The following is a 26,276-nucleotide window of genomic DNA, read 5'->3' on the forward strand; positions in this document are numbered from 1 at the left end:
CGAGCTGGACGACTCAGAGGCCAAAGACGATCAACTAGCTGCTGATGAATGGATTCGTCGGGCGTTCTTAGACAGGACGCATGCCTGCTCCCCCCACCCCGTCGACTCACAATTACACCCATACCATGCCACGCCATAATGATCATGGGGCCAGGGGGTGGTTGATGAAACACCCGACCACACGTGTGCAAGAGCCTCGCCAGATTTCTATGGAGTGGAGAGATGGGGGGAGAGGTTGGGGCGATCATGCAGCGTTTCGCCGTGACAGGGTTCCGGCGGATAACATCTGGGCATTGACGAAAGTTCTTTTTCTAGTCTCCGGAATAGAGGAGGAGAACCGGACCATACAGAACAGATGTTAGACGCCTTGAGGATGTTCTTTGGGTCAAGGCATCACTAAGGAATCCTCCTTGAGGATCCTCCATGAAAATATCGTCCTGACGATATCGGAATGACTCGCATCGAGATAATCAGTAGAGTCCCATTAGATCGCATCCCACGGCACGTTCCATTCAGAATCCAACAAGCAAAAAAAGCCGAATCCAACGGTAGCGATTGGACCGTGGAAGGAAATTATCATCCGCGAATTTCCTGAGCCATTAATTTTTCCCCCTCCTATCCCACCCTCCATTCTCCATTTCCAAGAGGGGTGGTCATATGCACCGCATCAAACTAACAATTCATGACAGATTAAAAAATAGATTATGACTGCAACGACAGAAACCCGTCCTAAGCGATTGCGACAGCAACCAGCCAACGACCTCCATCCGATCCATCAACAGGTCCTTCTAGTGACTACGTCGCATCGTAGTCATGCCTGACTAAGGGGACTAAAACCCACCGGCGACAAGCGAACATGCAAATCATGGGCTTCCCCGTCCGTAGTGCTGAAAGGCAGTGGATTGTGTGGACTGTGGTGGACACTTGAACGGACCACGGACCGGACTCCCTGGCCGACTCCATCCCGGCCTCACTTAGCCTCAGGCCCATAACATTTTCCCCATTGCGGCAGCCGTTCGCTTTCCCAATCGGGCATGACGCTGGGCCAATCATCGTCGGACCTGCTCGGTCGACGCTAGCCCGAGCGACTTCCAGATCGGGCTAGACCGGGTCCATGCGGCTAACGGGATTCGTCCGTCACTGCGCCCGCCGGCTGTGTTGGACGGTGCATGATTGGACCGTTCGCTTGACTTCTCGTTCAGAGCCTCAGAGCCGCATGATTGTCGGGTGCGACAACTCCCCGGTCGAACCCGACACCGGACCTTGTCTGTCTGTCTGTCTGCCTGACCGCCTGATTGCCTGACTGAGCCTCCTCCTGTCTGGTCTGTGCCTGGTCTGGTGTGGTCTGTGTTTTGTGTACCTGCCGGACTCGAGGAATTAGGGTCAAGGGGCCGAGAAAGGAGTCAAAGAGGAACGAAGGTCTTGTGCGGATGGTTATTGATCCCGATTCCTTTGGAGGAAGTTTGTTCTTCCCTTTGTGAAGGATTTTGAAGATATGGGGATATGGTTTGTTTATCGCAAGTATATATTTCTACCGTAGATGTATATAGACAACAGACAGCACAATACACAACGACGATGTTTATTCCATACCAAAGACTCATATCATGTTAATAGAGGAATACTTGTAAAGTGATAAACACACAATTCTTGTAAGAATAATAAGATCCTCAATGTAACTAACCATCCATGAAAACACTACTACGAGATAGCCAACAACCTCGTCTTCATAATATAGATAGATCGATGCCCACCCTTCGCAACAATATATCCAAATCCGGCTAGAATCCACCTGACATCGTAACCTGAATTCGAGCCTGATGCTGTTATGGAGGAGGATGTAACAATAACGATAACAATAACCATAACTATAACACCAGTCTATATACATCCTCATCCACATCCAGATCCTTGCATTCTAGATTATAGGCATACACACGTACATACATACATACATGCATACATACCGAATACTCCCCCCAACCCAACACCCCAGAGTCATAACAAGTGATAGAGGAAGGAAAGTAAGCACGAGGCTTGAGAATTTGGAATTAATCAAACAATAATAACCACACAGGTACGGGGAATGTGAACGGGAACGGTATATGCCCCCCCCCCCTGCATGTCTGCATGTCTGCATACCTACAGTAAGATAGATGATGTGATTTGGGGGTGTCAGTATCATGCGGGCTATGTCCATGTCCATGTCCATGTCTATGAGAATTTTTGTTCCTGATGCTGATGCTGATGCTGATGCTGACGATGGATCTCTTGCCTAGATAGGTAGGGGGTCTTTTGCCTAGATGGGTAGTAGGTAGGGGTTGTTTGCTTGCTTTCTTTTCTTGGGGGTATCTATAATATAGAGGAAGTATTGGTTTGGGTCTTTTGCCTATTTGGGTTGTAGGTAGGGGTTGTTTGCTTGCTTGGGGGTGTATGTGTGTAGGTATGCTTGCTTGCAGATATGTATAATATATGGTTCTATACTCTAGGTAGTAGTGGTGGCTGTTGTTCTATATGAATATACATATGAATGCATCTATGTATGCATGCATGGACGGACGGACGGGCGGGCGGATAGATGATTGAGTGGATGAATGAGTGGAGGTATATTTAGACATCAACGAAATACTACCTATTAGACGAAATAGATGAATTATACGAGCCCGGCCCCTCGCACACCCAATCAATTATTCACCTCGTAAACCCTACACACCTAAGCCCCAGGAGCACTGAGCGCGAGCACGATATAGTAATTCTACATCGCAGCGAGTGTATATCGCGGACTTCTTACCTACTATTGACTGTGATTAAGCTCAGCTCAACTCAGCTCGTAGAATGGGACTAGATCCGGTTAGGTGACTAGTTAGATAGGATATAGAAGGAAAGAAAACAGGGGCGAAGCGGTTAGCGATAGAATTCTAGATCTAGCTCTAGTTCTAGTCCGAATGTTGCATCTCATCTACACCTGCACATCAGACAAGCGGGCGGAAAGCAGGCTAGTGGTGATGGTTAGGTAGTTATCATCATGGTGATTGTTTACTTCCCACTTCCATTCCCAGTATTGTCTTTCATGTTGGATGGCATGATATGATGCGACGTGACTATGACATGGGTTTAATTGGTGGAGATAACCTCGACAGGGGGATCCTTGTCGATGAGCTGGCTGCTGGAGAATGCGTGCAGGTGCGGGGTGAATGTTATGTACATGTTGATTTGTTGGATGTTGGAATGCAGTGAGTAAATGAGGCTCCAGTGTTTCGCGCCGTTGGTGATGAGATTTGTTTTTCTTTTTTTTGGGGGGGGGAGGCTGGTTTGGGGGTTGTTCTTGAGAGGATAACTATGCACGGAGTAGCCGAGGAGGAAATATCTAACTTGTGGGATAATTTTGAAGAGCTGAGAGATGCACCGGGGAGATACTGTATAGGTGATAATTGCTCTGGATGATGACTGCACTGCAGGGGCGAGAAATAGTTAGCTTTAGTTACTTCATTCGGAAAGAGCAGAAGACTCTTGTCGCCGCGCGGGATCACTGCATTTACCTAAATAGTCTTCGCTTAGAAGTGTTAGCTCTTTTAGTGTAGTAGAGTATTTGTCATGATTCCTTTCCAAAGTCTCTTGGCTTGGATTTAATCAATATACATGAAGATAATGCAGTGGATAGTTGGAAAGGATGCACAGTCCTAAAGTACACACGCCGACTGTACAGTCCATGTCGTATTACTTTCACAAGTCCAATTGTAAATACGCTTCTTGAACCTGGGAAAAGCTCCACATGCGATACGGGGGTCATCAGCGCAGAGAGATAGCGACTCATATACGTTTATATTGAAGGACACAGTTTCTTCTCGACGTGTGTACATCACCTGTCAATCGAGGGCATCAGGCACGTGTACATGATCAAAAAACGCTCGGTCCAGTCCCTTGAGTTCCCAGTTCAGTCAAAGGAAAACGCTCGAGCTGCATCGCTGTAGTTAGAAAGGCCACGAAGAGGACTGGATCAAACAATGGGAGTTAGTTTCGTCTCCGCTTGTCAGAGTCAGGCACCTGCTAATGATGTGCAGAAGAAGGGAACAAATGTCGATATAGAACGGAGCGGAAGGAGAAACGCGATTGATAGACACAAGAAGTAATAGACACTAGACGTGTGGAAGCTGTTATTTTGTCTTGGGGGTTTCCATTCTGACACCATGTCTTCTACTTGGGGTTTACTCGTTGAAAGTCAACCTGCTTCGTTCGGCAAAGCGCCTGTATACTGTAGCTGATCGGTCCATAATTAAGCCTTCATCAGGTTAGAGTCTTGACTGATTGTTTGATTGGACGAGTGTCTTTCAATCACGGCGTTGAATTCGTAACAGCAAGTTTACCACCAAACTGGCCTTTCTTGATGCATCCGAGACAATTCACTCATCTTGGACTTGATAGCGTGCGTTCAATGGGGGTGTGGATCACAACTCTCCTTTGATGAAGACTGAGCACTCAGCGCAGAACGAGACAGAAGACACTGAAAGTCAGACCTCAAAACCTCAGCTCACACCGTGAAAGCTACTGAGTGAATCCAACAACGAGAATAGATTCGAGAGTACGACCATCTTATACCTTGTGTTCATCGGAATAAAACCTGCTGTGTACTTTATCGTGGCAAAGCTTACTGTTCGAGATGGGTTTCATATAATGGCAAGCCCTGTGGATGTCTTCTCGAACGTATGAGCATGGGATAAGAGAAGACATCGCTGAAGGATAGATTGATATTGACCAAGGATTCCCGTCGTTTCCTGCCATGTAAACGCTGAGACTATGGGTTGAAGAATGATTTGATTGTTATGTTGAATTTTTCAGCTCCTTATAGAGGAGACATATGGATCAGCAAAGATTTTGAAGAACCAAGATTAGGCTGGAGACGATTCTCCTGAAAGTGCATGGTTGTTTCCCGGCTTCTCACGTTAACATTGGGAGCGAAATCCATGATATTCGTATCTTCGTGTTGTTTATGAAGACAGGTACTTGGGAATTCACACAAATAGACGCAGAGAGACAGACTTACAGACAAACAAACAGAGGCGGTATAATCAAGTCCACAGCCATCAGTATAACACTCACCTCAGTATTCTCAATGCAATGACAACACGGCCTAATTATGCCCTAATAGTTGCATCTGATACTCTAGGCAGGATCAACATGGACATTTCTGGTGTTCAATCCGTGCCCTTGTCATTTCGGAATGACCAAACATTCCAATCAAGTCGAAGGTGGTGAGTTGTATGCACTAGCATATTCTAGACAGAAAGTATCACTCAACTGAATAATGATGATACAAAGGTTAAACGATCCGGGGTGGATTGATCTTCAATGCAAGAAGAAGCCGGTGAATTCTCCGACCTAATCGGGCTTTTGTATGTCTATCGTTGTTTGCCTGACCTGATCGAATCCGGGGAAAATAAAATTGAAATGGTTATGACTTGATCACAATAGACTCGATCGACTAATTTCCTGGATAGATAGTGACTCTGTGAAGATCGATGGCTTTGCATCACCAGATACTCGAATAGTTCGGTTCAAAGGATCGATGAACTATCAACTGATTAATAGGCACTAGTTATTCAATCGACCAATTGCCATCGACACAAATACCAGAACCGTGCTAGCACGACGGTGAAGAATACAATGTATCCTATCTGCACATCAGCAAGAACCAAAACAACCAGGAAGAGAAGTAAAGCAACACCGGTATATAGACAAGCCGTCGCATCTAGAACAGCAAGAAATCAAGAGACGTTCCGACACAGATCCTCAAATCCAACACACAGGACCTAGAGGAGCGTGTGAGGGGTCGTGTTGCTTTCCTTGCGCGCCTGGTTGGAGACTGACTGTAGGTACCGTGGGTGGGATCAGCTGCGTCCATCAAGTTGGTCGATCCTCGACGTGCAGGACGATTAGAGACGGGGCACATGAAAGCAGTTTGGGAGCGAGATGTAGTAACTTCGGCGATACCGTGAAGCAACCATGCATCTCCTACCGACCATAGAGACATAAGTCATGAACAGAAGGATGGAGATGGATTAGACAGATCTAGATCGATCAGTCTCTAGTCGCTGTATCAGAGACATCTCATGAGGCATGAAAATGATTCGCTGCGCTGGACATGCAACTTTAATATTCAGTCACTCAATGTGAAAGACCGAGTAGATTAGTCGGCGATGGTAAAAGGGTGCATTCATCAATCCATTCCAAGCCGAAAATTGCCATGAATGGATTTGGGCGGCGAATGTAGAGGGTAGATGACGAAAGGAGGATCGGTTGTAGGGGCGTAGTCATCGCTAGGCATGGTCGCGTGATCAAGGAGGATTGTCAAGTTGCATGTTGAGTACTGATAACCTGTTCATAATACTGGCAACATCGTCATTAGATATGTATTTTCGATGGATCACCCTCAGGCATCAATCTCCACAAATAGTTCAGTGGTATCCATTCATTCCTCACATTAACTACAGACCTATCCATCATCCTACTTACAGTTCCCCAAAGCAACCAACACATTAGGGAGATGGTGATGGAGCCAATCTCGGCAAACAAAAGCATAAGAGAAAAGGAAAGGAAACCGCGGGGAAATTCCCCGGCTGAAACGCACAAAAGGTATGAGAATAGAAAGGAAACATATAAATAAAGAAATATCAAATGTCCCACGAGACGGAATCTCAAAGAGAACACTCAACCCTCAAACGCCTTTTGAAGATACAAAGATCCCTGACTGACATACCTCAGGTCCAAACCCAGTAACGTAAAGCGCTTGACCTTCCAAAGATACCCTCGGTGGCAAGTAGAATACAATGTCATAAGAGGAATGCCACGTGATGGTCATTCCAGCGTCGGAGGACGGAAGCATCCATTTCCAATTATTAGCTTGAGCTTCGAAGAGGAAGTGTATCGACAACCTCCGAGTCGGCTCGTGATTCACTTCGCTATCTCGGATCATAGATCGAGATGATTGAATGCGTGGCAATTTCAGGGTCAAATGGCGTTCACAGGTAAATAGTTCAATTTGATAGCAAGACATCGTTGTTTGTCCGCTGGGTGTTTTCCTGGATATCGCAAGGTCGCTAAAAAGAAAAGAGGAACACATGGTGGAGATATCAAATATGAAGTGAGTTCGGAAATAAAAGGTGTGACTGGAAGTACACAGAAATGGTAATAAAAATGAAGAAGAGAAAACATCCACCGATTGTTGTTGTATATCGGAAATGTCGGATCGTACGGCCCAGGCCTTATGAGTGTTCGCGTGCATGTCGCCTAGGCTAATGGCCGCGATCAGGGTTGGTCACCTAAATTGAATTAGCATGCTTCTAGTGACAACCCCTGTATAGGTGAGAATAATTACCTGCAAGATCCGACGCGAAAAGTCCTGATCATCATCAATGCTACCATTGCTTTGTCGCCTCTGCGCCATGAAGTCACCGTCAAATCGGGAGTCAGACATGGAGCTCTGAGACATAGGTTTGCCACCGTAGTTGTCGACACCAACGCTGCGACGGTATTGGTTCTCGGCTGCCTTGCGGCTTCGGAAACGCCAGAGGAAGAAGATGGCGCCAACCAGAGCACAGAACCCAACGACTCCGACGACAACACCAGCGGCAATAGCGGCAGTGTTCGGACCCGAGTCCTTCTTGTCTTCCTTGTTTGTTTCTGCAGCGGCCTCGGCACCCGTTTGACTTGCCGACGTAACGAAAACCGTATGTCCCGCCTTTGTGCTCATATGACCTTGCTGGGTGGTAGTTGACGATTCGCTGTCGGTACTCGAAGACGTGCTCGAGGACGAGGATGAAGACGAGGAACCTTCTTTGTCGACATTTTGCTTGAGACCTGTGAGGTAGACGGAGTACGCCTCCTTGCCACCACCTGTGCAAAGCACGTTAGTAATGAGAATTCGCCGATGCTGAGCTTTCGGGCCGTAGCGCAACAAAACAAGGACAGGAACATACACTTCACATCGGGCCAACCAGCACAGTCCTTGTCACAGTTGCTATCGGAAGTCTTATCCGAGTCGGACGGCAGTTTGTTTCCGCAGAGACAGTGCGTTCCTCCAGTCAGGGCGAAAACTGAGTAGTTGTCATCCAAACAAAGTTTCTGGCAGTATCCGTCACTCTGATATGTGTAGGCGCCCTGGTCTTCGAGGGACCCGGCACTGCTGTAGCAACCCTTGGACACTTCGTCGGCGGCATTCGCAGCTGGCAAGCTGACGGCGAGCAATAGAGCCGAAAGGGCAGCCGCCGACCGAATCGTGAATGATTTCATGTTGTAATAAGTCGTAGAGGGCGAGGAACGTTTGTTAAACTTCAAGTGACTGGACACCGGGCTCCAGACACAAGTCGTGTCGAGGTGGTAGTGATCGAGCGAAAGGAAAACAAGGGACGACCCGCGTAGCCCTTCAGGAATCCCGTGATGAATTCCCAATCCTTATTGTTGTTTACTTGGCCCCCGAAGGAATTTAGTCGACTCGGTCGCAAGAGTGCCGATTCGAGTCGAGTCGAAGAAAGTCGCCTTTGACGAAACGGCCTTAAGGGGAGGCCGGGTAGGACAAAGGGCGGGTAAGGGGGAGGAGAATGGGTGTCCAAAGACGAGGATTGTCGACGGCGAAAAGGGTCGATGAACACAAAAGGATTAGGTACAGGATAGTACACGGTAGTGATAGGTAGGGGAAAGGAATGTTGAATTGTTCTGGAGAGAGAGCGTCCCTGGCGGGGAAAGACTCAGAGGACCGGCCGTTTCAAACCCCCCTTTCTGCCGGGAGGGAGTTTAATGAGCGTCCTGAACGGGCAACGAGGACGCGAGCCACAGAAACGGGCGGAAAAAATGGAGGGCTCTGATTTTGTTTACTGGTTTTTATTGAATTATCGGTGAATTCTGGACGAAAGAGAACAGACCCCCACCAGAAAGGGAACAGTAGAGAGAGAGACAGAATAGAAATAAAAAATAAACGAGGGATAAAAAAAAAAGAGCGAGCGTCTTTTTCGGTCGGCAGGTGGAAAAAGGGAAAATCAAGGAGCGGAAGGGGAAAGAAGGAGGGAATGAGAGACTTGGGAGCGATTGACTGATGGACCGACGTGACGGACTGCAGAAGGGGAGGGCAGGGATGCGATTAAGCGACGGGCGTAAGGGCTCCGTCAGTGGTAACTACCTTACGGAGTAACGTCGAATCCCGTCTGGAAGAGTAGGTATTGTTATTATTCTTTTACTACCTACAGAGTAAATACTGCTGTGTACTGTATACATTATTATGATTATCAACAGGATGCGCAATCCTCCCCTCCCCCATACCGTTTTTGCTTAAAGACGGTGGTTCCCAAACGGAGCGTGACCCTGGATGTGCAGGCCGGTTATTTACACATCCCGCGTACCACCTCGGGCAGCCCAATCAGAGCGACACAAACCATGACATAAGCCACTCATCCAGGGGCACGGCGAATCTGTTCCACTTTGGGACAACCGGGCGGGCTGGGAGGAAGGCACCATTCCCAATTGGGCCGTCGGGGTGGGTGCGATGCTTTGTGGCGGCGCTACTCCGTACGGTGTCTTATGAAAAAGAGGGGGCGTACCTGTACCGAGTATTGTACAGGATGCGACCTACACGTAGGTGTACTGGGTACTCTATCAGGTCATTCATCTTAACCGGGTAATCCATATCATCCGAGAAAGGTCCGGTACGGTCGCAATCCTCCGTGCAGACTACACCGCACACAATATGCGCACTCGAGCACAAGCAGACCGGACAAAATACGGATACATAATATCATCACAATTGTCCGACCATGCAAAACCTGTTGGACGGTGTATGCCACTGTGCCACAGCTGTACCCAGAAGTGGTCTTACTAGTTTATACCGGTCCTTACTTTAAGCGACATAAAGTACCCGCGAGGAAGCTGCATTTGGAGCAGGTTCCTGGATACCTGCAGCGGACGAACTCAAATCCAGACGATAAGGATCATAAGGTATGAGAGCCTTGACTCGACAGCGTCATTGTGTGCGAAACTCTTTCTTTACAGTGGAAACTGGAAGATGACCGAGGAGTGGCAAGTGAGACCCAGGCAGCGCTTGTCTGGCAGAGTTGAGCCCCCCGGCGGCCTTTTTTGATCCTGAGCTGCAGCTGCCCGCCAATCAGGGGGGCGATCATCGGGGCAATTACGGGGCCTGCGACCCGTGTTGGCTCGAATTTTGGACATGTGGGAGTCTGGGAGACGGATTCCTTTGACATGTACGGAGTACTCTCTGTGAACTGGTAACTATTATAACCTACCCAGAATCCTAACCAAGAAAGAATCAGCAATGCTAAATTTACTCCGTGCGACAACACCCAAACAATGACTTCAGTTCCTTTGGGGAATTGTCCATGGGTAAAAAACGGACACTCCCGGGATCGGTGGACCTGAACTGGATCCTGACGAATGTAATGGATTCCGCGTAATCTCAGTACGGCGTTGACTCAGCGGACGGACCTCCTGAGGGATGTCCCATGTTCTGTTCTTCCGGTCTGCGTCCCCGGAATAAGAATCTAGGCAACTCGCCTCGCTCATGCAGCATGAGCATGGTGCACGTAAGAGAAAAGCAAAAGATCGCCTCTTCCGGCGACAAACTACGTCCGAATGATGCTATTCATGTGAACATTGCAGCCGGCGCTTAGGTATGGTCACATGGAGACATACCAGCCATCCTCATCCACATTCGCAACAGAGCATTCAGATCTTACGACTCTTCGGCATGTCGGAGGGGAAGGTGGAAAAGAGAACCCCGGCGAACTACCGCCAAGCAGCGCCCTAATTATTGACACATGTCCCTTGCGAAGGACGATCGTCGCATGTCACGGCGGCTAGAGAATTTATGAACAAGTCAGTCATCGACCGGGCATGCGACACGTCTTCCTTCGTTGCGTGTTTCTCTGTCGTTGCTGTTATGCTTGACTGAGAATGCCAAATAAGCTTATCTGGGACTTTGTTTCACGTTGGAAGGCGAGTACGGGGTACTCGCGACTCAACTACCTATGAAGATACTACGGTATACAATAAACTGGGTATCTTTCACCGGATAACATCGGCGCAAGGAGGTGATCATTCTATTACCTACCTACCTAGTCTCGCAGCGATCCGTACACGTTGTCGCGTCGTTCCACGGCAACAGGAATGAATCATTATTTCCATACGGCTTGTGGCCATCGTCCAGACGAAAGTTCGCCCAGCTGCCAGGAACACGAACGACGTAACTCGCCAACCCGGGCATACTACAGTACTAATAATAAGTTCATAACACTAGTTACGGAGTAATACTAATGAACTTTCCCACCATTCGAGACGACCGTATCGTCGGACCTCGACGGGCCACGTCGACCGGGGTCTAGAACCTGTCACGACCCACGAGAAATCATGTCAGCTCCCACGGCAATTCTGGAAAATACACGCCGGCTTCGAGGCTAGCAAGAAAGCAGAATTAGCAAATGCTACCGAGCACCCAGGCCCGTTCGTTTCCAGGATTTCCGTCTGCCAGTCTAGAGTCTAGACTCGAGACTCTGGCTGGACTGACTGATCAACGGTCTGTCGCCTCACCGATTCAAATCGTGCCTGAAAATTGAGATGTTTCCAATGAGCCTTGTAAGGTGCAAGAGGCTTGTCGTCTGGAACGATATGTTTGCATTCGTAAGATCTTGATTGGGTTGGGTTATCGGCACGAGTTTCCGGTGCTTGTGCCTGGTTTGTCTCGTTTGTTTCTTGCAGATCTGATATCATATTCGATCTGTTCCATATGGTTCATTCGAGTTCTACTCCGTACGATTTTTGTCGTAGGATGTCACTTTAGATCTTGATTTAAGCGTGACATCTCGTGTTCTCGACCCGAGTCCAAGACCCGGAAATACATGCGATGCGGTCTTCTGGATTTGCATCTTTTGTGACGCACGAGAGCTATGATCATACACCTCACCTAGACACCCATTGGGGGTCTAGGTCATCAATATGATTTGCACTATCTTCGCCTCATCGACACCATAGGGTCAGGTGACTCCAGGTTTGAAACTAATTTGTAGATACTCTAGATATTGCGCAAGAACTAGAGGTATATTCAACTTCAGGCAATTCCCGCGTCAATGGAGGCTACGGGGTTAACTCTTCCTCGCGGTAAGTCATCTGCAACCTATTAACCACCGAGAGTTGTCTCTTCTGCATACAACTGCTAGCAAAGTTCCCTCCCTCCCTGGAAGAGAAGGAGTTATACCTCCTTCCCCTCTCGGTGGAGACCGCTCCTCTCCTCTTCCTGCGTAGCTCTCTGCATGGCCAACCCCTCATTCTCTCTCTCTCTCTCCCCCGCTCGCGGGGCAAGGATGTCCGCACCTCAATTTCGTTTGGGTTTGAGAAGAGGGACATTGCAGACTTTTTTTGCAGGTTTCGTGGCATTATACGGAGTACCGTGCAAGAAAATTGTTTGAATTGGCGATGATTTTGCAATGGCCTATTCTTTTTGCACTCGTAGCGTACAACATACTGTAGATAGATATCCACGAGTAGTTACGTTTACTTGACACGATAAAAAAAAAACCACGGATATCTTCAATCTATACGTTCTCATTTCCTGTCCCACTAAATGCTTCATATCCACTATCGCTATGTTTTTTTTGGTAGGCTTTTCTCTCTTTATATACGCTCGTGAACTTGCTCTATCAAGAAAGATACCCCGAATCCAGGCCTCGGATTCCACCAGTCATTGTAGACTCTTCAGGGCTTAGGGATATGTATGGACTTGCTGACCATCAGGCAGCCGTGCAGGACGAAAAGGAGCACCACGGGATGGAATTCAAAGATCGTGCCCTGCGCGACAAGACCCAGCGGCAGGTCCTCCTGGATCCACCCCTTCGAGACCCAGTACGCCATCAAGGAAGCGATAGATAGTGTGGTGGGGATGGGCGTGCCTTCGAAATACTTCGATTTGCCGGACTTGTCCTTGGGCAAGACGGCGACCGTCACGTTGAATCGTGCCAGCCGGGTCAGACCGCAGAGGACAAAGAAGGCAAGCAGGAGATGGTCCAAAGACGTGCGAGCTCCGAGCGCGAATGCGGCCGCGGCGGGCGCCATGCCGAAGGAGATCTAAAGCGGAGATAGAAAGATTAGTAAATTAGATTGGTGTTTTCGAATGAGGAGAAAGGCCTACCAAATCTGCCAGAGAGTCGAGTTCTTGTCCCATAAGAGAGGACTTCTTCCTCCACCGAGCGATCTTGCCGTCCATAAAATCGAAAAATAGCCCGAATGGCATGAAGGCGAGGGCGGCCCAGATGGCACCGTGATCAGAGGGGTCTCCGAGGCAGTACCGCATGGACGAGAGGACTGACATCACTATTGAGCAGGTTAGTTTGGTAGGTCCGCGGTAAGGTTAGAACCAGGTCGGTTGAGCTTGCCTCCGCAAAATCCTACAAAGAAGAGTCAGCATGTTACCGAGTAGGGTTATTCAGAAATCCTCGAGTAATTACCATTGAGTTCGGTCACTAAATCGGCAAGATGCAAAGCCCTAGAGCGCGGAATTGAAGTGAGCAAATGATTCGATTAGCGTCGAGGGAAGATGGCGACTGACTTGATCATGCTGAAGTGGCCGGTCTCCGAAGACAGCAGCATCTTTTGCTTTTCTTGGCCTATAAAGGGTGAGCGCCAGGAACAGAGGGAATTTAGACCATCAGAGCTCACCACCGTCGCTCGCCTGCGGGACACCGCTATTCGTGGAATTGCTCGAAGACATGGCTGATGTCCGACGAGACATGCTCAATCGAAGAAAATACAAGGAAAAGGAGAGGGGAATCGATGTGGGTTCTGCCGTAACGCTTAAATGTCGAGCGAAACTGGCATGGATGACGTGGGAGAAATCGACGTAGAGGTTGGCAATGACTGTCGGAAGGGTGTGTTGACGGACAGGCGCACAGAGATTCTACGGCTCGGCATGTGCCGCCAGACGTCATTGCCAGGCGGTGTTTCTGCTGCGCCACAGCCACTACTACTAGCCACGGGAGAATCGGAGTATAGAAAAATCCGGTCCGATCTAATCCCCAAAATGTTCATGGATACGGAATACGACAATCCCAGCTTCTCGGTGGGCATTCTGGCAAGATACTCTATTCTCGTAAGACGTCCATTCAATGGCTGGATCTATTCTACAGCCTCTGCAGACAGGCAAATCTTTCCCTTTAGGATGCACAAGAATATCGAGACAAAAAAGTTCCTGCAAGAGCTCCCGTTTTCCCAAAACGCCGTAATAAGACAGTACTAAGCAAGACAGAGACTGTCTAACGTCCGCGGAAGCCTCCACCTCCACGGGGACCTCCTCTGCCACCCCTGAAGCCACCACCACCTCCTCTCGAGAAACCACCACCACCACCGAAGCCACCACGGCCTCGGGGGGCACCACGGCCACGAGGAGCGCCGCGTCCGCCGCCGCGTCCACCACGCATGGGTCCGCCACGGCCAGCACCACCGGCTCTCTTGGGCTTCGCAGCACCTGGAGAAGATTATCAGAAAGGTGCACTGAATATTGAGCAGGGGTAAGGGCGTGTTTGTTATCCTACCTGGAGGAGGCTTGGGCTTGGGAAGGAATCTAATTTCACACGGTTAGCAAGTGTATAGGCAGTAGCAACACGTAGCATGAAAGCATAACGTACTTCTCCAAAGGAAGGAGCTTATCGCCACCAATGTAGACCTTGTCACCGGGCTTGAAAGAGGTTGCGACAATTCCTTCCTGGGGCTTGATGGTGAAGTAGACCTGGTTGATAGGACCGAGAATCTCATCGACCTTTCCGATAGGGGTCTGCGACAGAACTTTGTTAATCCCTTTTGCCAACCGCCGGATTGCATATGATCGCATCTGGAATATATCATACCTTGTTCTCCAGGTAGATGGGGGCGTTGAAGTAGGGGATCTTGGGGTTGACAGATTCGCAAACCATCTCGCCTTCGGAAGCGTGCATGAACGATCCCATTTCTAGGTGTATATTAGCCGACCGTGCCATCCATAAACCATTCTATCCTCCTCATTTTGTTTTCGTGTATTCTTACCTAGGACCTGGGCAGGGGGGCCGAACGACTGTTGCTGGAAGCCTCCGCGGCCTGTCCGACGAAATTTTTCGTTAGCACGTTCCCTCATTCAAGTCTCGAACTTCCTGCATGGATTGCGACTCACCACGGCCGGCGAAACCGCCGCGATTAGCACCGGTGGCAAAGCCACCACGACCTCCTCCGCGAAAAGACATTATGGCTGCGATAATCGGTGTTGATCTGTATGAACGGAGCCCGGAGAAGTTTTCAAATGGTGGGAAGCTCGAAGCGGTAAAGTGTCGCTAGCCGCCAGGGCAGTTTTCTGTCACATGACTCACCGCCTTCGGGGCCTCACTGATCGGATTTGCATCCATCGATCTATTCCTATCCGAGTGCGAAGGAGTCATCGTGTCGCTGGTCCCCCTCCTTGTTCTCACGCCTCTGCTCCGACCCGTTTTCCGCTTTCCCCAGAAAAGTATCGGGATACAATCATGGCTTCCGAAGGCGCCAAAGACTTGCCCGTCCGGCCTGCAGAGGCTAAAGGTGGTGAGTTTTCTTGCTTCGTTCTTCTACCCCGCCAAATTTCTCCGAAGCCCCTCCTAATCAGATCAATGCGCCGATAGACTCGCTTCCCGACTTCATTATCGAGCGAAACAACCTCTTCGAACAACTGTGGCAGGAGCATCTTGAGGAGCTCAAGAACAAGCCTCACCCCGATATCAATGTCACCATCGACCTCGGAAACGGAGAAGTCTCGACGGTCGCTGCCAAGGCCTGGGAGAACACCCCTGCTCACCTGCTCAAGAACCTGCCCAAGGAGTTGAGTGCCAATGTGGTCATCTCCAAGGTCAACAAGGAGCTGTGGGATCTGGGCCGCCCGTTTGAAGGCGACTGCACGGTTTCTTATCTTCCCTTCGAACACCCCGAGGCACGGGAGGTTTTCTGGCACTCCAGTGCGCATTGCTTGGGTGAAGCCTGCGAGTGCGAATATGGATGTCTCCTCTCCCACGGACCTCCTACCCCCCAGGGTTTCTTCTATGACATGGCTATGCCTGACAAGTACGTTTAAATCAGATCAACTGGCGGCGCGGTAAAATCGCAATTTCGCTATCTGTTCCCACAAAGCTGACTTGATGAACAGCCGTGTTGTCAAAGAGGGTGACTGGAAGTCGCTGGACAACAAGGCCTCTAAGATCTTCAAGGAGAAGCAGAGCTTTGACCGATTGGAAGTCACGAAAGAGAACCTCCGCAAGATGTTCTCGTACAGCAAATACAAGCTGCATTACATTGAGAAGTTGGTCACTGGGGAGAAGAGCACCGTCTACCGTTGTGGTACCCTGGTGGATCTCTGCCGAGGCCCTCACATCCAGAACACTGGCAAGGTCAAGACCTTCAAGATCATGCAGGTACGAAAGTTGAACCCTATCTTGTGGAATGCTCACACTGACGATACGGCTCAAAGAACTCTTCCGCATACTTCCTGGGTGACCAGGCCAACGACTCCTTGCAACGTATCCGTGGTGTTGCATTCCCCGACAAGAAGCTGATGCAGGAGCATCTGAAGTTCCTGGAGGAGGCCGAGAAACGTAACCACGTGCGAATCGGCAAGGAGCAAGAATTGTTCTTCTTCGACGAAGTTTCTCCCGGCTGTCCCTTCCTGCTCCCCAACGGTACCAAGATTTTCAACGCTCTGCAGTCTCTTCTGCGAACGGAATACCGCAAGCGAGGCTACCAGGAGGTCCAGACCCCCAACATGTACGACGTTGGCATCTGGAAGACCTCGGGTCACTGGGCGCACTACAAGGATGACATGTTCAAGCTCGATGTCGAGAAGCGAGAATGGGCCCTGAAACCCATGAACTGTCCCGGACATTTCGTACTTTTCGGCCACCGTGAGCGGAGTTACAGGGAGCTCCCCCTGAGAATTGCCGATTTCGGTGTCCTGCACCGAAACGAGGCCTCGGGAGCCCTGAGCGGTCTTACCCGTGTCCGGAAGTTCCAGCAGGATGATACCCACATCTTCTGTGCTGAGGATCAGGTAGGTTAGCTCCGAGTTCGGTGGGCAGTACCGTATCATTCAGACTAACCTTTCTCTGTTGTAGATTGCCCAAGAAATCGAGGGTCTGTTTGACTTCCTGAAGTCTATCTATGGCCTTTTCGGATTCACCTTCAAGCTGAAGCTTTCCACCCGCCCCGAGAAGTACCTTGGTGAGCTTGAGACCTGGAACTACGCCGAAGAACAGCTGAAGGCCTGCATGACCAAGTTCATGGGCAACGACTGGACCATTGACGAGGGTGACGGTGCTTTCTACGGCCCTAAGATCGATATCACCATCGCCGACGCTCTCAAGCGAGAGTTCCAGTGCGCCACCATCCAGCTTGACTACCAAGCCCCCATCAACTTCAAACTTGAGTACATGACCAACGAAAAGGGCGAGAAGGTCCAAGTGGCCACCGAGGATGAGCAGAAGGAGGGCCAGAGCAAGAGCAACGAGCTCGGACCGGGCCGTGCCCGTCCCGTGGTCATCCACCGTGCCATCATTGGTAGCTTCGAGCGATTCCTGGGTATCTTGATCGAGCACTTCGGTGGCAAGTGGCCCTTCTGGATCAGTCCTCGCCAGATCCTGATTGTGCCCGTCATGCCCGCCGTTAACGACTACGTTCAAGAGCTGCAGGAGATCCTGCGGGGTGACAAGCTGAACGTCGACATCGACATCAGTGGCAACACCATGCAGAAGAAGATCCGTACTGGACAGCTGCAGCAGTACAACTTCATCTTCGTTGTCGGTGCCTCGGAGAAGGAATCCCGCACCGTCAACATCCGCAACCGTGACGACCCTGCCACCCAGAAACAGGGCGTTATGATCCCTCTTGAGGAGGCTCGTGCCAAACTCAAGGCTCTGCGCAAGGAGCGCAGACTGGTCAGCTCTCTGTAGAGTTCTTGTTTCGTTTGCCAAAGATTTTGCATGAATACACCACAGCATTTTGTTTCTTTTTCTTACCTATTTTTTATCCGACGTGGTCATGGGAGTTCGTATTGAATCTTGATATATCCTGCCAGAAATAAAAGTATGCCGGTTGATTGATGAAGCGATGAGATTATGAGGGTGACGGGTTGATGCTACCTTTGTGCTAGCCTGGTAGAGTAGTAGAGTAGACAAATCATACATTGGTTAGGAGACGAACATCATCTACCTTTCTAAACCACCACTAGTATCCTCCCTCTTCCTACTAAGCTTCTAGCTCTATTTCCCTACCCCATCATCCTCTCAATCACCTCAGCGCTGCCCAACCACATGCGGTTTTTTTCGGGAGAAAGAGTAGGAAGGTCTCTGGGAGGTTGCTTATTAGAGCGGATGCGAGGGGGACTAAGACAATACCTTAGTGTCTGGGTAAGAATGTAAAGAGCGAGATAACCTGCTGGTTGATTGACGAGGGGGAAATTCGTTATCTTGCATGCATGAGAGACCCTTGATATATTCTGTACTCCGTAGATATCCTGTAAATGTCCAGAGACATCTTCGATTGAATTAGGGCTTGGATACCGCCACGTGGTGAACCACACTCCATCGCAGAGATGCAGGATTCGAGAGAATTAGATTGAAATCTCAATCTCATGCATGCCTATATTATTTAATATGTATGCGTAGTGCATGATGCAGAAACATATGTATGTACATACAGTGTTGGCGCCGATCTCTAGAATCAATTGCCGAAGACTCGGAAGAGATCCTAAGAGTTAAGACAAACCCTTCATACACTCAACATTAGGACGCCGAAGGATTTAATTCAACCATGGATTGACCCTTGATAGCATGACTAGAATGCTGACGAGCCATGGAACCGCGAAAGGCATGGAGACGCGCCGATCAAATTAAGCGGAACCCCCTTCACGTTTCATCTTTGCCTCTCGCTTTTCTCTTTTCCTGTCGGTGAGCAACTAATTAATTACTATTAGTCTGCTGACGGGCAAGGGATACTTGGGGCTTTCTAGACTTCGGTCTCCTGCAGCTCCAGTCTGTCAATTGATTTCCCCATTGACCGGTTCTTCGCTGTTCAGACGTTGCCCGGAGAATCAGTCATGTCTTGGTCGCGATGCAGCAACTCCACCGTCACTTGCTTCAACTGCGCCAAGCGACTCTGCTGAGGCTGATTGCTTTGACGGCGACCTTCTTCATCGTTTGTACTGCCATCTCCTTCCTATATTTACATGACAGCACCGTCGGCCCCGTCCTCGATGCCGGAGTGAATCCGTCGGTCCCTGCCGGCGAATTCAACGGCACCTGCTACGTCGACCTCGACGTCCTCCGATCCTACACCAATGCCTCCGCGGTGGAGTACGCGCGCTTGGAAATCGCCGTCGCACCGACTCCCAATTTCACCAACTTCTCCGACTCCCTCGATGTTTCCTTCCCTGCATACCACCCCGTTCACCTGGATACCGAGAGAACACGCGAAGGCGTGCCCGAAGAAAAATGCTCTACGTCCCTAACAATCCCTGGCCCCGTGGCAAGTGCCCCGGTCAATGCGTCGCATCTGATCTTCGGCGTGGCGACTTCTATTGAGCGACTACATAACTCCCTGGACGCATTTGCCCACTGGGCGGCGGGTACGGGCGCACACATCATCGCCGTGGTCGATGAAGGCGGATCGCTGCGGACTCAGACGGAGGAGCGGGCCACGCAGTTGGGTCTGCGTCTGACGATTATCCAAAAATGGGACGAGGAGGTGCTGGACCGATACTTCTCGCTGGTGCGCATTTTCCTCGAACACCGCGACGCGTCGACCCAATGGGCCGTCCTGATCGACGACGATACTTTCTTCCCGTCCATGCAGAACCTGGTCGACCGGCTGGCCTCCTACGACGCCACACGCCCGCAGTATATCGGCGCGCTCTCCGAAGACATGTGGTACCTATACCTGGCCGGCCACATCGCGTACGGCGGCGCCGGGGTCTTCCTCTCTTTACCGATGGTGGAGCGACTGGACGAGGTCTTCGACGACTGCTATCTCTTCAAGGGCGCCGGCGACGGCATGATCGGACAATGCATCTACGCGCACACGGATACCAAACTCACGTGGGACCGCGATCTCCACCAGGTCGACCTGCGCGGCGACGTGTCGGGGTTCTACGAGTCCGGGCGGTCCCTTCCGCTGTCCCTGCACCATTGGAAGTCCTGGCATCATACCGACGTCGCCGCGCTGGGCAAGGTGGCCGCCGTGTGCGGCTCCGAGTGTCTGCTGCACCGCTGGCAGCTGGCGGACGGCTGGTACCTGATCAACGGGTACTCGGTCATTCAGTACTCGCGCGAATTTCTCGACCCGGCGGCGATGGAGCAAACGTGGGATGACAGCAAATACGAAGGGTCGAACCCGTTCGCGTACAGCTTGGGACCGCTACGGGGCAAGGACCATGAGAAGATTTCCTTCCGACTGAAGGAGGCCATTGCAGACGGCCCAGACCGGGTGCGACAAATCTATTTGCGCGAGCGAGGCGAGACCGAAGCTCCTCAGGTCTTGGAGGTGGTCTGGAACCGAGCGTCATGAGCGTTCGGCAATCCGTGCGCGGAAATGAGAAACAAGCCACCGTGTTTTCAGGAGCTCCGGGCAATTCTCTGCAGAGCTTGGGATCATCCTGGCCTCGTCATTCCCTCGTTTTCTGGCGTTTATCAGTGAATCTCATTAATCTCATAGTCGGCAGGTTTTCTCCACTGCGGGGCCTCAGGTATCGAGCCTTCTATCGCTTTGGGACCCGGATTGAAGGTACTCGAAGGAATTCCGAACAGAACAAGAAGCTAGATGGGTAGATAGATAGATAGACAGATGACACGATGTCTTTTAGACTCTGTCTCTGCCGAAATGAAGATATGAACGACCGCAAAAGAACAATGTAATAGGCAACCAAGGTCGAACAAAAGCCACGGTGCGATCTGCGGTGGATTGCAGAGAGGAAACGATTAATTAAAGGGTTAATTAATTCGAGAACATCCACCGGGAGTGTCTCGGACTCTCCATCGATATTAATATTATGATAATATTCATAATCCGGATGCTGTCAGTCTGTCAGTCTGTCAGTTGCAACGTGAAACTAAACTAAACTGCGGGGCTGCGGCGGTTCCGTCTTTCAATCACCTTCTTTTCTCCTCGTCCCGGCGCCTACTGACTATTTCTCATTGTTCCTCCTGCATCCCTCTAGGTTCATCACATCCAGAGAAAAAGTGAAATCTAGACAAGCGCATCTCCTCATCCCACAAAGAGAGGGTGGACACAACAGCACCGCCACTGTCATCACCGTCTCCCCCTCCTCTTCTCCTTTTTCCTCGCTCCCATCTTCCCTCTTCTTCTCTTCTTCCTGTCTCTTCCTTTTCCCCCGCCTTCCGGTTTAATCGCCTCATTACCTAGCGACAATGTCTGATTTGCAGGGTCGTAAGATCTTCAAGGTCTTCAATCAGGACTTCATCGTCGATGAACGCTACAATGTGACCAAGGAGCTGGGTCAGGGCGCCTACGGTATTGTCTGGTGCGTCGGTCCTTCGTGTTTGCCTGCCTGCGGATCACTAGATCAGTAATGCTAACCCCTCCTCTTCTTTTACGACAGTGCCGCCCAGAACACCCAGACCGGCGAGGGTGTCGCCGTCAAGAAGGTCACCAACGTCTTCAGCAAGAAGATTCTGGCCAAGCGCGCTCTGAGAGAGATCAAGCTGCTTCAGCACTTCCGAGGCCATCGCAACGTCCGTTTGAACCCCGCTGTCGTCGCCGAGTTGAAACTGACCCCGATGGCCTGCAGATTACTTGCCTGTATGATATGGATATTCCTCGAGCGGATAACTTTAACGAAACGTATCTCTATGAAGGTGAGAGAGAGTGTGTTCGGACGGACTTGTGCATCTGATCGAGATCGGTGGTAGCTGACGTCCGACGCAGAATTGATGGAATGTGATCTGGCCGCTATCATTCGCTCTGGACAGCCCTTGACCGACGCCCATTTCCAATCTTTCATCTACCAGATCCTCTGCGGCCTGAAGTATATCCACTCCGCCAACGTGCTGCATCGAGACTTGAAACCCGGTAACTTGCTGGTTAATGCGGACTGCGAGCTCAAAATCTGTGATTTCGGCCTGGCTCGTGGTTTCTCGATCGACCCGGAGGAGAACGCCGGCTACATGACCGAATACGTTGCGACTCGGTGGTATCGTGCTCCCGAGATTATGCTGAGCTTCCAGAGCTACACCAAAGCCAGTGCGTTTTCTTCTCTAAAAATTAAAATCGGTCCATACTAACCACTCCTCTAGTTGATGTGTGGTCCGTCGGATGTATCCTGGCAGAACTCCTCGGTGGACGGCCTTTCTTCAAGGGCCGCGACTACGTCGACCAGCTGAACCAGATCCTGCACTACCTCGGCACCCCCAACGAGGAGACTCTGGGCCGCATCGGATCCCCCCGGGCCCAGGAGTACGTGCGCAACCTGCCCTTCATGCCCAAGATTCCCTTCCAGCGGCTGTTCCCCAGCGCGAACCCCGACGCGCTCGACCTGCTCGACCGTATGCTCGCGTTCGACCCGACGTCACGAATCTCCGTCGAGGAGGCCCTGGAGCACCCGTACCTGCACATCTGGCACGACGCGTCGGACGAGCCGACCTGCCCGACCACTTTCGACTTCCACTTCGAGGTCGTCGAAGACGTGGGGGAGATGCGTCGCATGATCTACGACGAGGTGGTGCGGTTCCGGTCCGTCGTGAGGCAGCAATCCCAGGCGCAGGCCGCCGCTGCCCAGCAGCAGCAGATCGCCCAGCAGACCAACGTCCCCATCCCGGAGAACCAGCAGAGCGGCTGGAAGCAAGAGGAACCGAAGCCTCAGGAGGCGCTGGCGCCGAGCGGTGGCCATCCTAACGATCTGGAATCGTCGCTGGCCCGTGGAATGGACGCACACCGATAAACCAACCAACAAACAAACTGAAAAAGAAAAAAAAACAAAAACACCAGGAGATGAAATAAAAGATCGGAATGTCATTTCCATATCCTTTCTGTTCTTTTCTGGTATTCTCTTGGCCCCTACCTATATCATATCCATATCCAGTTTGGTGGTTATTAAGTAGAAGAGGTATTAGCGAGTAACTATAGCATGAGATAGTGTATTTTCTTTTGTTTTTGTTTCTATATCAGTCGATTAGTGTGATGATGACGAATGATTTGTTTTGTAAGGAACTGCTCGGGATGTCACTATCTTGAAGTCGGTTCTGGAATGAATGATTGACTATACGCAGAGAGACAAACCAAGTGGATAGTCAATGAACATATCATATAAGAACACTACTTATATGCTGTATAAGAATCACAGTTCATTGGCTCCGACTGACCAACTTAACTGGTCGGATGGTCTTACATTAATTTAACTGAAAAGATGTAGAAATGAAAGGTGACACTAGCGAAATGATTTATTGTCTCAATGACTAGCAAAGTCTATCTAGTTCCGGCAATGATGCTAACAGCAAAGAATCCATAAGATAAGCAAAGGTAAAAGTAAATTAAATCCATCCATCCATCCATCCATCCAGAGGGAATCATCATCAATCGTCAATCATATGCAACGGACGTGGACATGGGCATCATCCATCCTAGGGGGTAGGTAGACTGATAAGGAAATGACTGTGGATGCTGATAAAATGCCATGAAGTCCAAAGGTCAGGTCCAGGTGCAAATCCAGGTAAGAACAAACAAACAAATAACAATATAAATAGGGCCATCCAAATCAGATCAAACCAAGTCAAATCAAGCACGTAAGCAAACAGAGGTAGATATCAAGTGCGAGTAAGCAGAAAGAAAGGGATATTAGAAGGAAAAGAAGAACTCCCTAAGGAATGCAAAGATGCTCCGAAAAAAGATAAACACTCCTTACCTACATCCACTCAAAATTCATAATGCAACGAACGCAAACCCCTCAATAATAATATCCCCGCCACCAAACCGCCATGCAAGAAGCGACGACGAGATCCAACATCTTGATGCCTTCGTCTTCGATGACAAGTTTCCCCAGTTTTGCGCTCTTGCCGCGCATTCCTCCGCCGGCTGGTTCTCGGGCCAGGCTGAAGTCTAGTCGGTCTTCGCTAAGTTGGCGACGGAGCGGACGGCGCGACTCGCCAGAGGGGTCGTCGATGTCGACACTGCTGGCGCTGCTATGGGAGGGTTTGCGCGCATGGAAGGGCGGCGTGGATGGGGGTGGTGGGTGGTTATTATTGTGGTTGGAGTGCGTGCTGGCGCCGGAACGCGAGCGAGGACGGTTGGTGAAGGCTTGAGCGTGCGCGTTGAAAAAGTACGCCAGGGAGCTGCGCTTCGACCCTGGCGGCAGGAAGGCGGAGGTGCCGTCCGGGTGACCATCGGAGGCGGCTGCGGGGTCTTTGAAACCGGCGGTTTGGCTGAGATAGAAAGGCGAGACGTGAGAAGGACCCGGGTTATGAGGAAGATGGCTGGCCTGGAAGGGTGTGTTGAAGCGGATTTCGGCGACAGTGACGGCTGGATTCTCAACGGCGCCATTCCTTCCGCCCGCAGGAGGAAACCCAGGCATGGGGATCATGTGCTTGCATTTTAGACTGCGGCCGTTGACACTGGTGGAGAAGGTGCAGGTGCCGTTCCAGGGCGAGGTAAAGGTGTAATAACCGCTCTTGAGCTTGGAGACGCCTCCGCCACTCTGGCTGCTAGGTCTGCCTAGGCTGTCGATGGAGGGCCGAGCTCCGGAAACGTCCAGCGACCCGCGTGACTCTTCTGGCACATGCGGCCGGGACACGCACAGCTTGCGCTGGAACCGACGCGGCTGCGCGGGTTCGTTACTGGTGGTCTCGGCAGCCTCGGACTGCGGTGGGAGATTGAGGGAGTTGCGGGCTTCCGCGGGAAGGTTCACCCCAAGGCTGGTCAAAGAGAGCGGTTCATTTTGCGCGGCAAATCGCTTATAACCCGGCGTAAATACCTCAATGTCAATGGCGCCACCATCCATCCGGGGCATCGACATGGTCGCGACGTTCCACTGACTGCCATGCGTAGGATCGCGACGGATCAGCGTAATGTGGAAACCCGGCCGCTCCGGTGGCCTGCCCTCCTGCGGCCTCCGAGTGGGAGATTGGCCGGGACTTCTTCCCGGAGAACCCATGTGCGGGTATGAGGGACTTGCATGAGCCGAAGTCGGTCGCATCCGGGGTTCACGAGAGTCGAGGCTGTGACGCCCCGCGGAAAGAGCCTCGTACTTCTCCTTCCAGAACTCCTGGCCGCGCGAAAGATGCCCGAGCGCACTCCATCGGTGGGGCTTCTTCATGAAATTCTCTTCGTATGCATCTAATGCGTCTTCGTCCTGGGGAACGGGGGGAAGTGGGCGGCGCGGACGAGCGGACGTCGGATCGTCTGTCGGATTGTCGAGAAAGTCCTGGCGATGCTGAGGAGCGCCAGCGAAATCCCCGGAGGATCGCGGGGACAGGCTCGGACGAGCCGGCATGGGGGGCGGTTGTAGCGACGCCGTAGAATGCGACGGGGAATGCATCGGTGGGCGAACAGGTAGTGAAGGAGGCGTAGAGGGGGCCACTCTCTTCTCAGCGTCCCCATTATGACCTCCACCAGGCACCGGTTTCCGCCGGACATTATTCAATCGCGCCAATTCGGGGGGCAGGTCGGCATCGTCGCCCGTCTCACGCCGTAGTCGAGCCTTTTCTTCTCGTTCCTGCTCGACCTCATGAAGCAAGGCTTGGTCGTCGGGGGTGGCGACGTGCAGGTAGTACAGCGAGGCATTGATGGCCTCGGCGGAAACACTGGCCTTGGTGGGAGGTTTAAGCGGCGACAGGAAGACATCTAGTGTGGAAACAAGCAGGTTAGTATAGGAGATCGCATGGGGCGCGAAATAAAGCACATACCTTTACTACCAGGGACTCGCACGATGTAGAGCGACAGAGGTTCCAGTTTCTTCTGCGTAGGATTTCGAGGATATGCGGGGGGGTTGGAGGCGATGCCTGTGATGGCGGACAGCGATCGGGCCTCGACGGGGCCGCGGGGAAGGTCGGCGGACTCTTCATCCGCCGCGTTGACGGCCTTGGCCATGTCCTAGGGAGGTAGTGGCGCAAGGAAGGGTTGTAGGGAAGGAGGAAAACAAAAGAGAGACAGAGAGAAAATAGAGAGAGAGAGGATGGACGGATGGAGAGCGGGTCAACAAAACAATGGAAGTTGGCGGAGATGATGCCAAGAACCCCGTGAAG

General features: G+C 51.0%; 8 protein-coding genes across 11 annotated transcripts; 3 read left to right on the top strand and 5 right to left on the bottom strand.

Moving 5' to 3' along the window:
- Positions 1–7,289: 7,289 nt before the first annotated feature.
- Positions 7,290–8,286, bottom strand: SLG1_2 (Stress-activated PKC1-MPK1 kinase pathway sensor; the record flags this gene model as incomplete). Its single annotated transcript, XM_046094357.1, has 3 exons — positions 7,290–7,316; positions 7,373–7,890; positions 7,974–8,286. 3 exons carry the CDS (start codon positions 8,284–8,286, stop codon positions 7,290–7,292), a joined length of 858 nt encoding a protein of 285 aa, XP_045950336.1.
- Positions 8,287–12,747: 4,461 nt separating this feature from the next.
- On the bottom strand, positions 12,748–13,342 carry CHO1 (CDP-diacylglycerol-serine O-phosphatidyltransferase; the record flags this gene model as incomplete). The annotated part of the gene is made up of 2 exons (XM_046094358.1): positions 12,748–13,116; positions 13,181–13,342. The coding sequence occupies 2 exons, from the start codon at positions 13,340–13,342 to the stop codon at positions 12,748–12,750; spliced, it is 531 nt and encodes a 176-aa protein (XP_045950337.1).
- A 958-nt stretch (positions 13,343–14,300) lies between these two features.
- Positions 14,301–15,260, bottom strand: GAR1_2 (H/ACA ribonucleoprotein complex subunit GAR1/NAF1; the record flags this gene model as incomplete). Its single annotated transcript, XM_046094359.1, has 6 exons — positions 14,301–14,512; positions 14,580–14,608; positions 14,673–14,818; positions 14,892–14,992; positions 15,067–15,117; positions 15,191–15,260. 6 exons carry the CDS (start codon positions 15,258–15,260, stop codon positions 14,301–14,303), a joined length of 609 nt encoding a protein of 202 aa, XP_045950338.1.
- Positions 15,261–15,385: 125 nt separating this feature from the next.
- On the top strand, positions 15,386–18,228 carry LDX57_012613. 4 transcript variants are annotated; one of them, XM_046094360.1, is made up of 5 exons: positions 15,386–15,591; positions 15,669–16,104; positions 16,187–16,451; positions 16,508–17,083; positions 17,148–18,228. In XM_046094360.1, exons 1-5 carry the CDS (start codon positions 15,537–15,539, stop codon positions 17,979–17,981), a joined length of 2,166 nt encoding a protein of 721 aa, XP_045950339.1. In that variant the 5' UTR covers positions 15,386–15,536; the 3' UTR covers positions 17,982–18,228. The 4 variants fall into 4 exon arrangements, with proteins under 4 accessions (XP_045950339.1, XP_045950340.1, XP_045950341.1 ...); XM_046094363.1 differs by having other exon boundaries at positions 15,386–16,104; XM_046094362.1 differs by having other exon boundaries at positions 15,669–16,451.
- A 281-nt stretch (positions 18,229–18,509) lies between these two features.
- On the top strand, positions 18,510–20,922 carry LDX57_012614 (glycosyltransferase family 31 protein). Its single transcript, XM_046094364.1, has one exon. The coding sequence runs from the start codon at positions 19,141–19,143 to the stop codon at positions 20,590–20,592; it is 1,452 nt and encodes a 483-aa protein (XP_045950343.1). The 5' UTR covers positions 18,510–19,140; the 3' UTR covers positions 20,593–20,922.
- Positions 20,923–21,452: 530 nt separating this feature from the next.
- On the top strand, positions 21,453–22,981 carry mpkA (mitogen-activated serine/threonine-protein kinase SLT2; the record flags this gene model as incomplete). The annotated part of the gene is made up of 4 exons (XM_046094365.1): positions 21,453–21,565; positions 21,644–21,899; positions 21,954–22,284; positions 22,338–22,981. 4 exons carry the CDS (start codon positions 21,453–21,455, stop codon positions 22,979–22,981), a joined length of 1,344 nt encoding a protein of 447 aa, XP_045950344.1.
- Positions 22,982–23,983: 1,002 nt separating this feature from the next.
- Positions 23,984–25,525, bottom strand: LDX57_012616 (uncharacterized protein; the record flags this gene model as incomplete). Its single annotated transcript, XM_046094366.1, has 1 exon — positions 23,984–25,525. One exon carries the CDS (start codon positions 25,523–25,525, stop codon positions 23,984–23,986), a length of 1,542 nt encoding a protein of 513 aa, XP_045950345.1.
- Positions 25,526–25,875: 350 nt separating this feature from the next.
- LDX57_012617 (uncharacterized protein) lies at positions 25,876–26,121 on the bottom strand (the record flags this gene model as incomplete). Its single annotated transcript, XM_046094367.1, has 1 exon — positions 25,876–26,121. One exon carries the CDS (start codon positions 26,119–26,121, stop codon positions 25,876–25,878), a length of 246 nt encoding a protein of 81 aa, XP_045950346.1.
- Between the last annotated feature and the right edge of the window lie 155 nt (positions 26,122–26,276).

This window comes from Aspergillus melleus, assembly GCF_016097325.1.
Source record: "Aspergillus melleus strain CBS 546.65 chromosome Unknown contig8, whole genome shotgun sequence".
Lineage (NCBI taxonomy): Eukaryota > Fungi > Ascomycota > Eurotiomycetes > Eurotiales > Aspergillaceae > Aspergillus > Aspergillus melleus.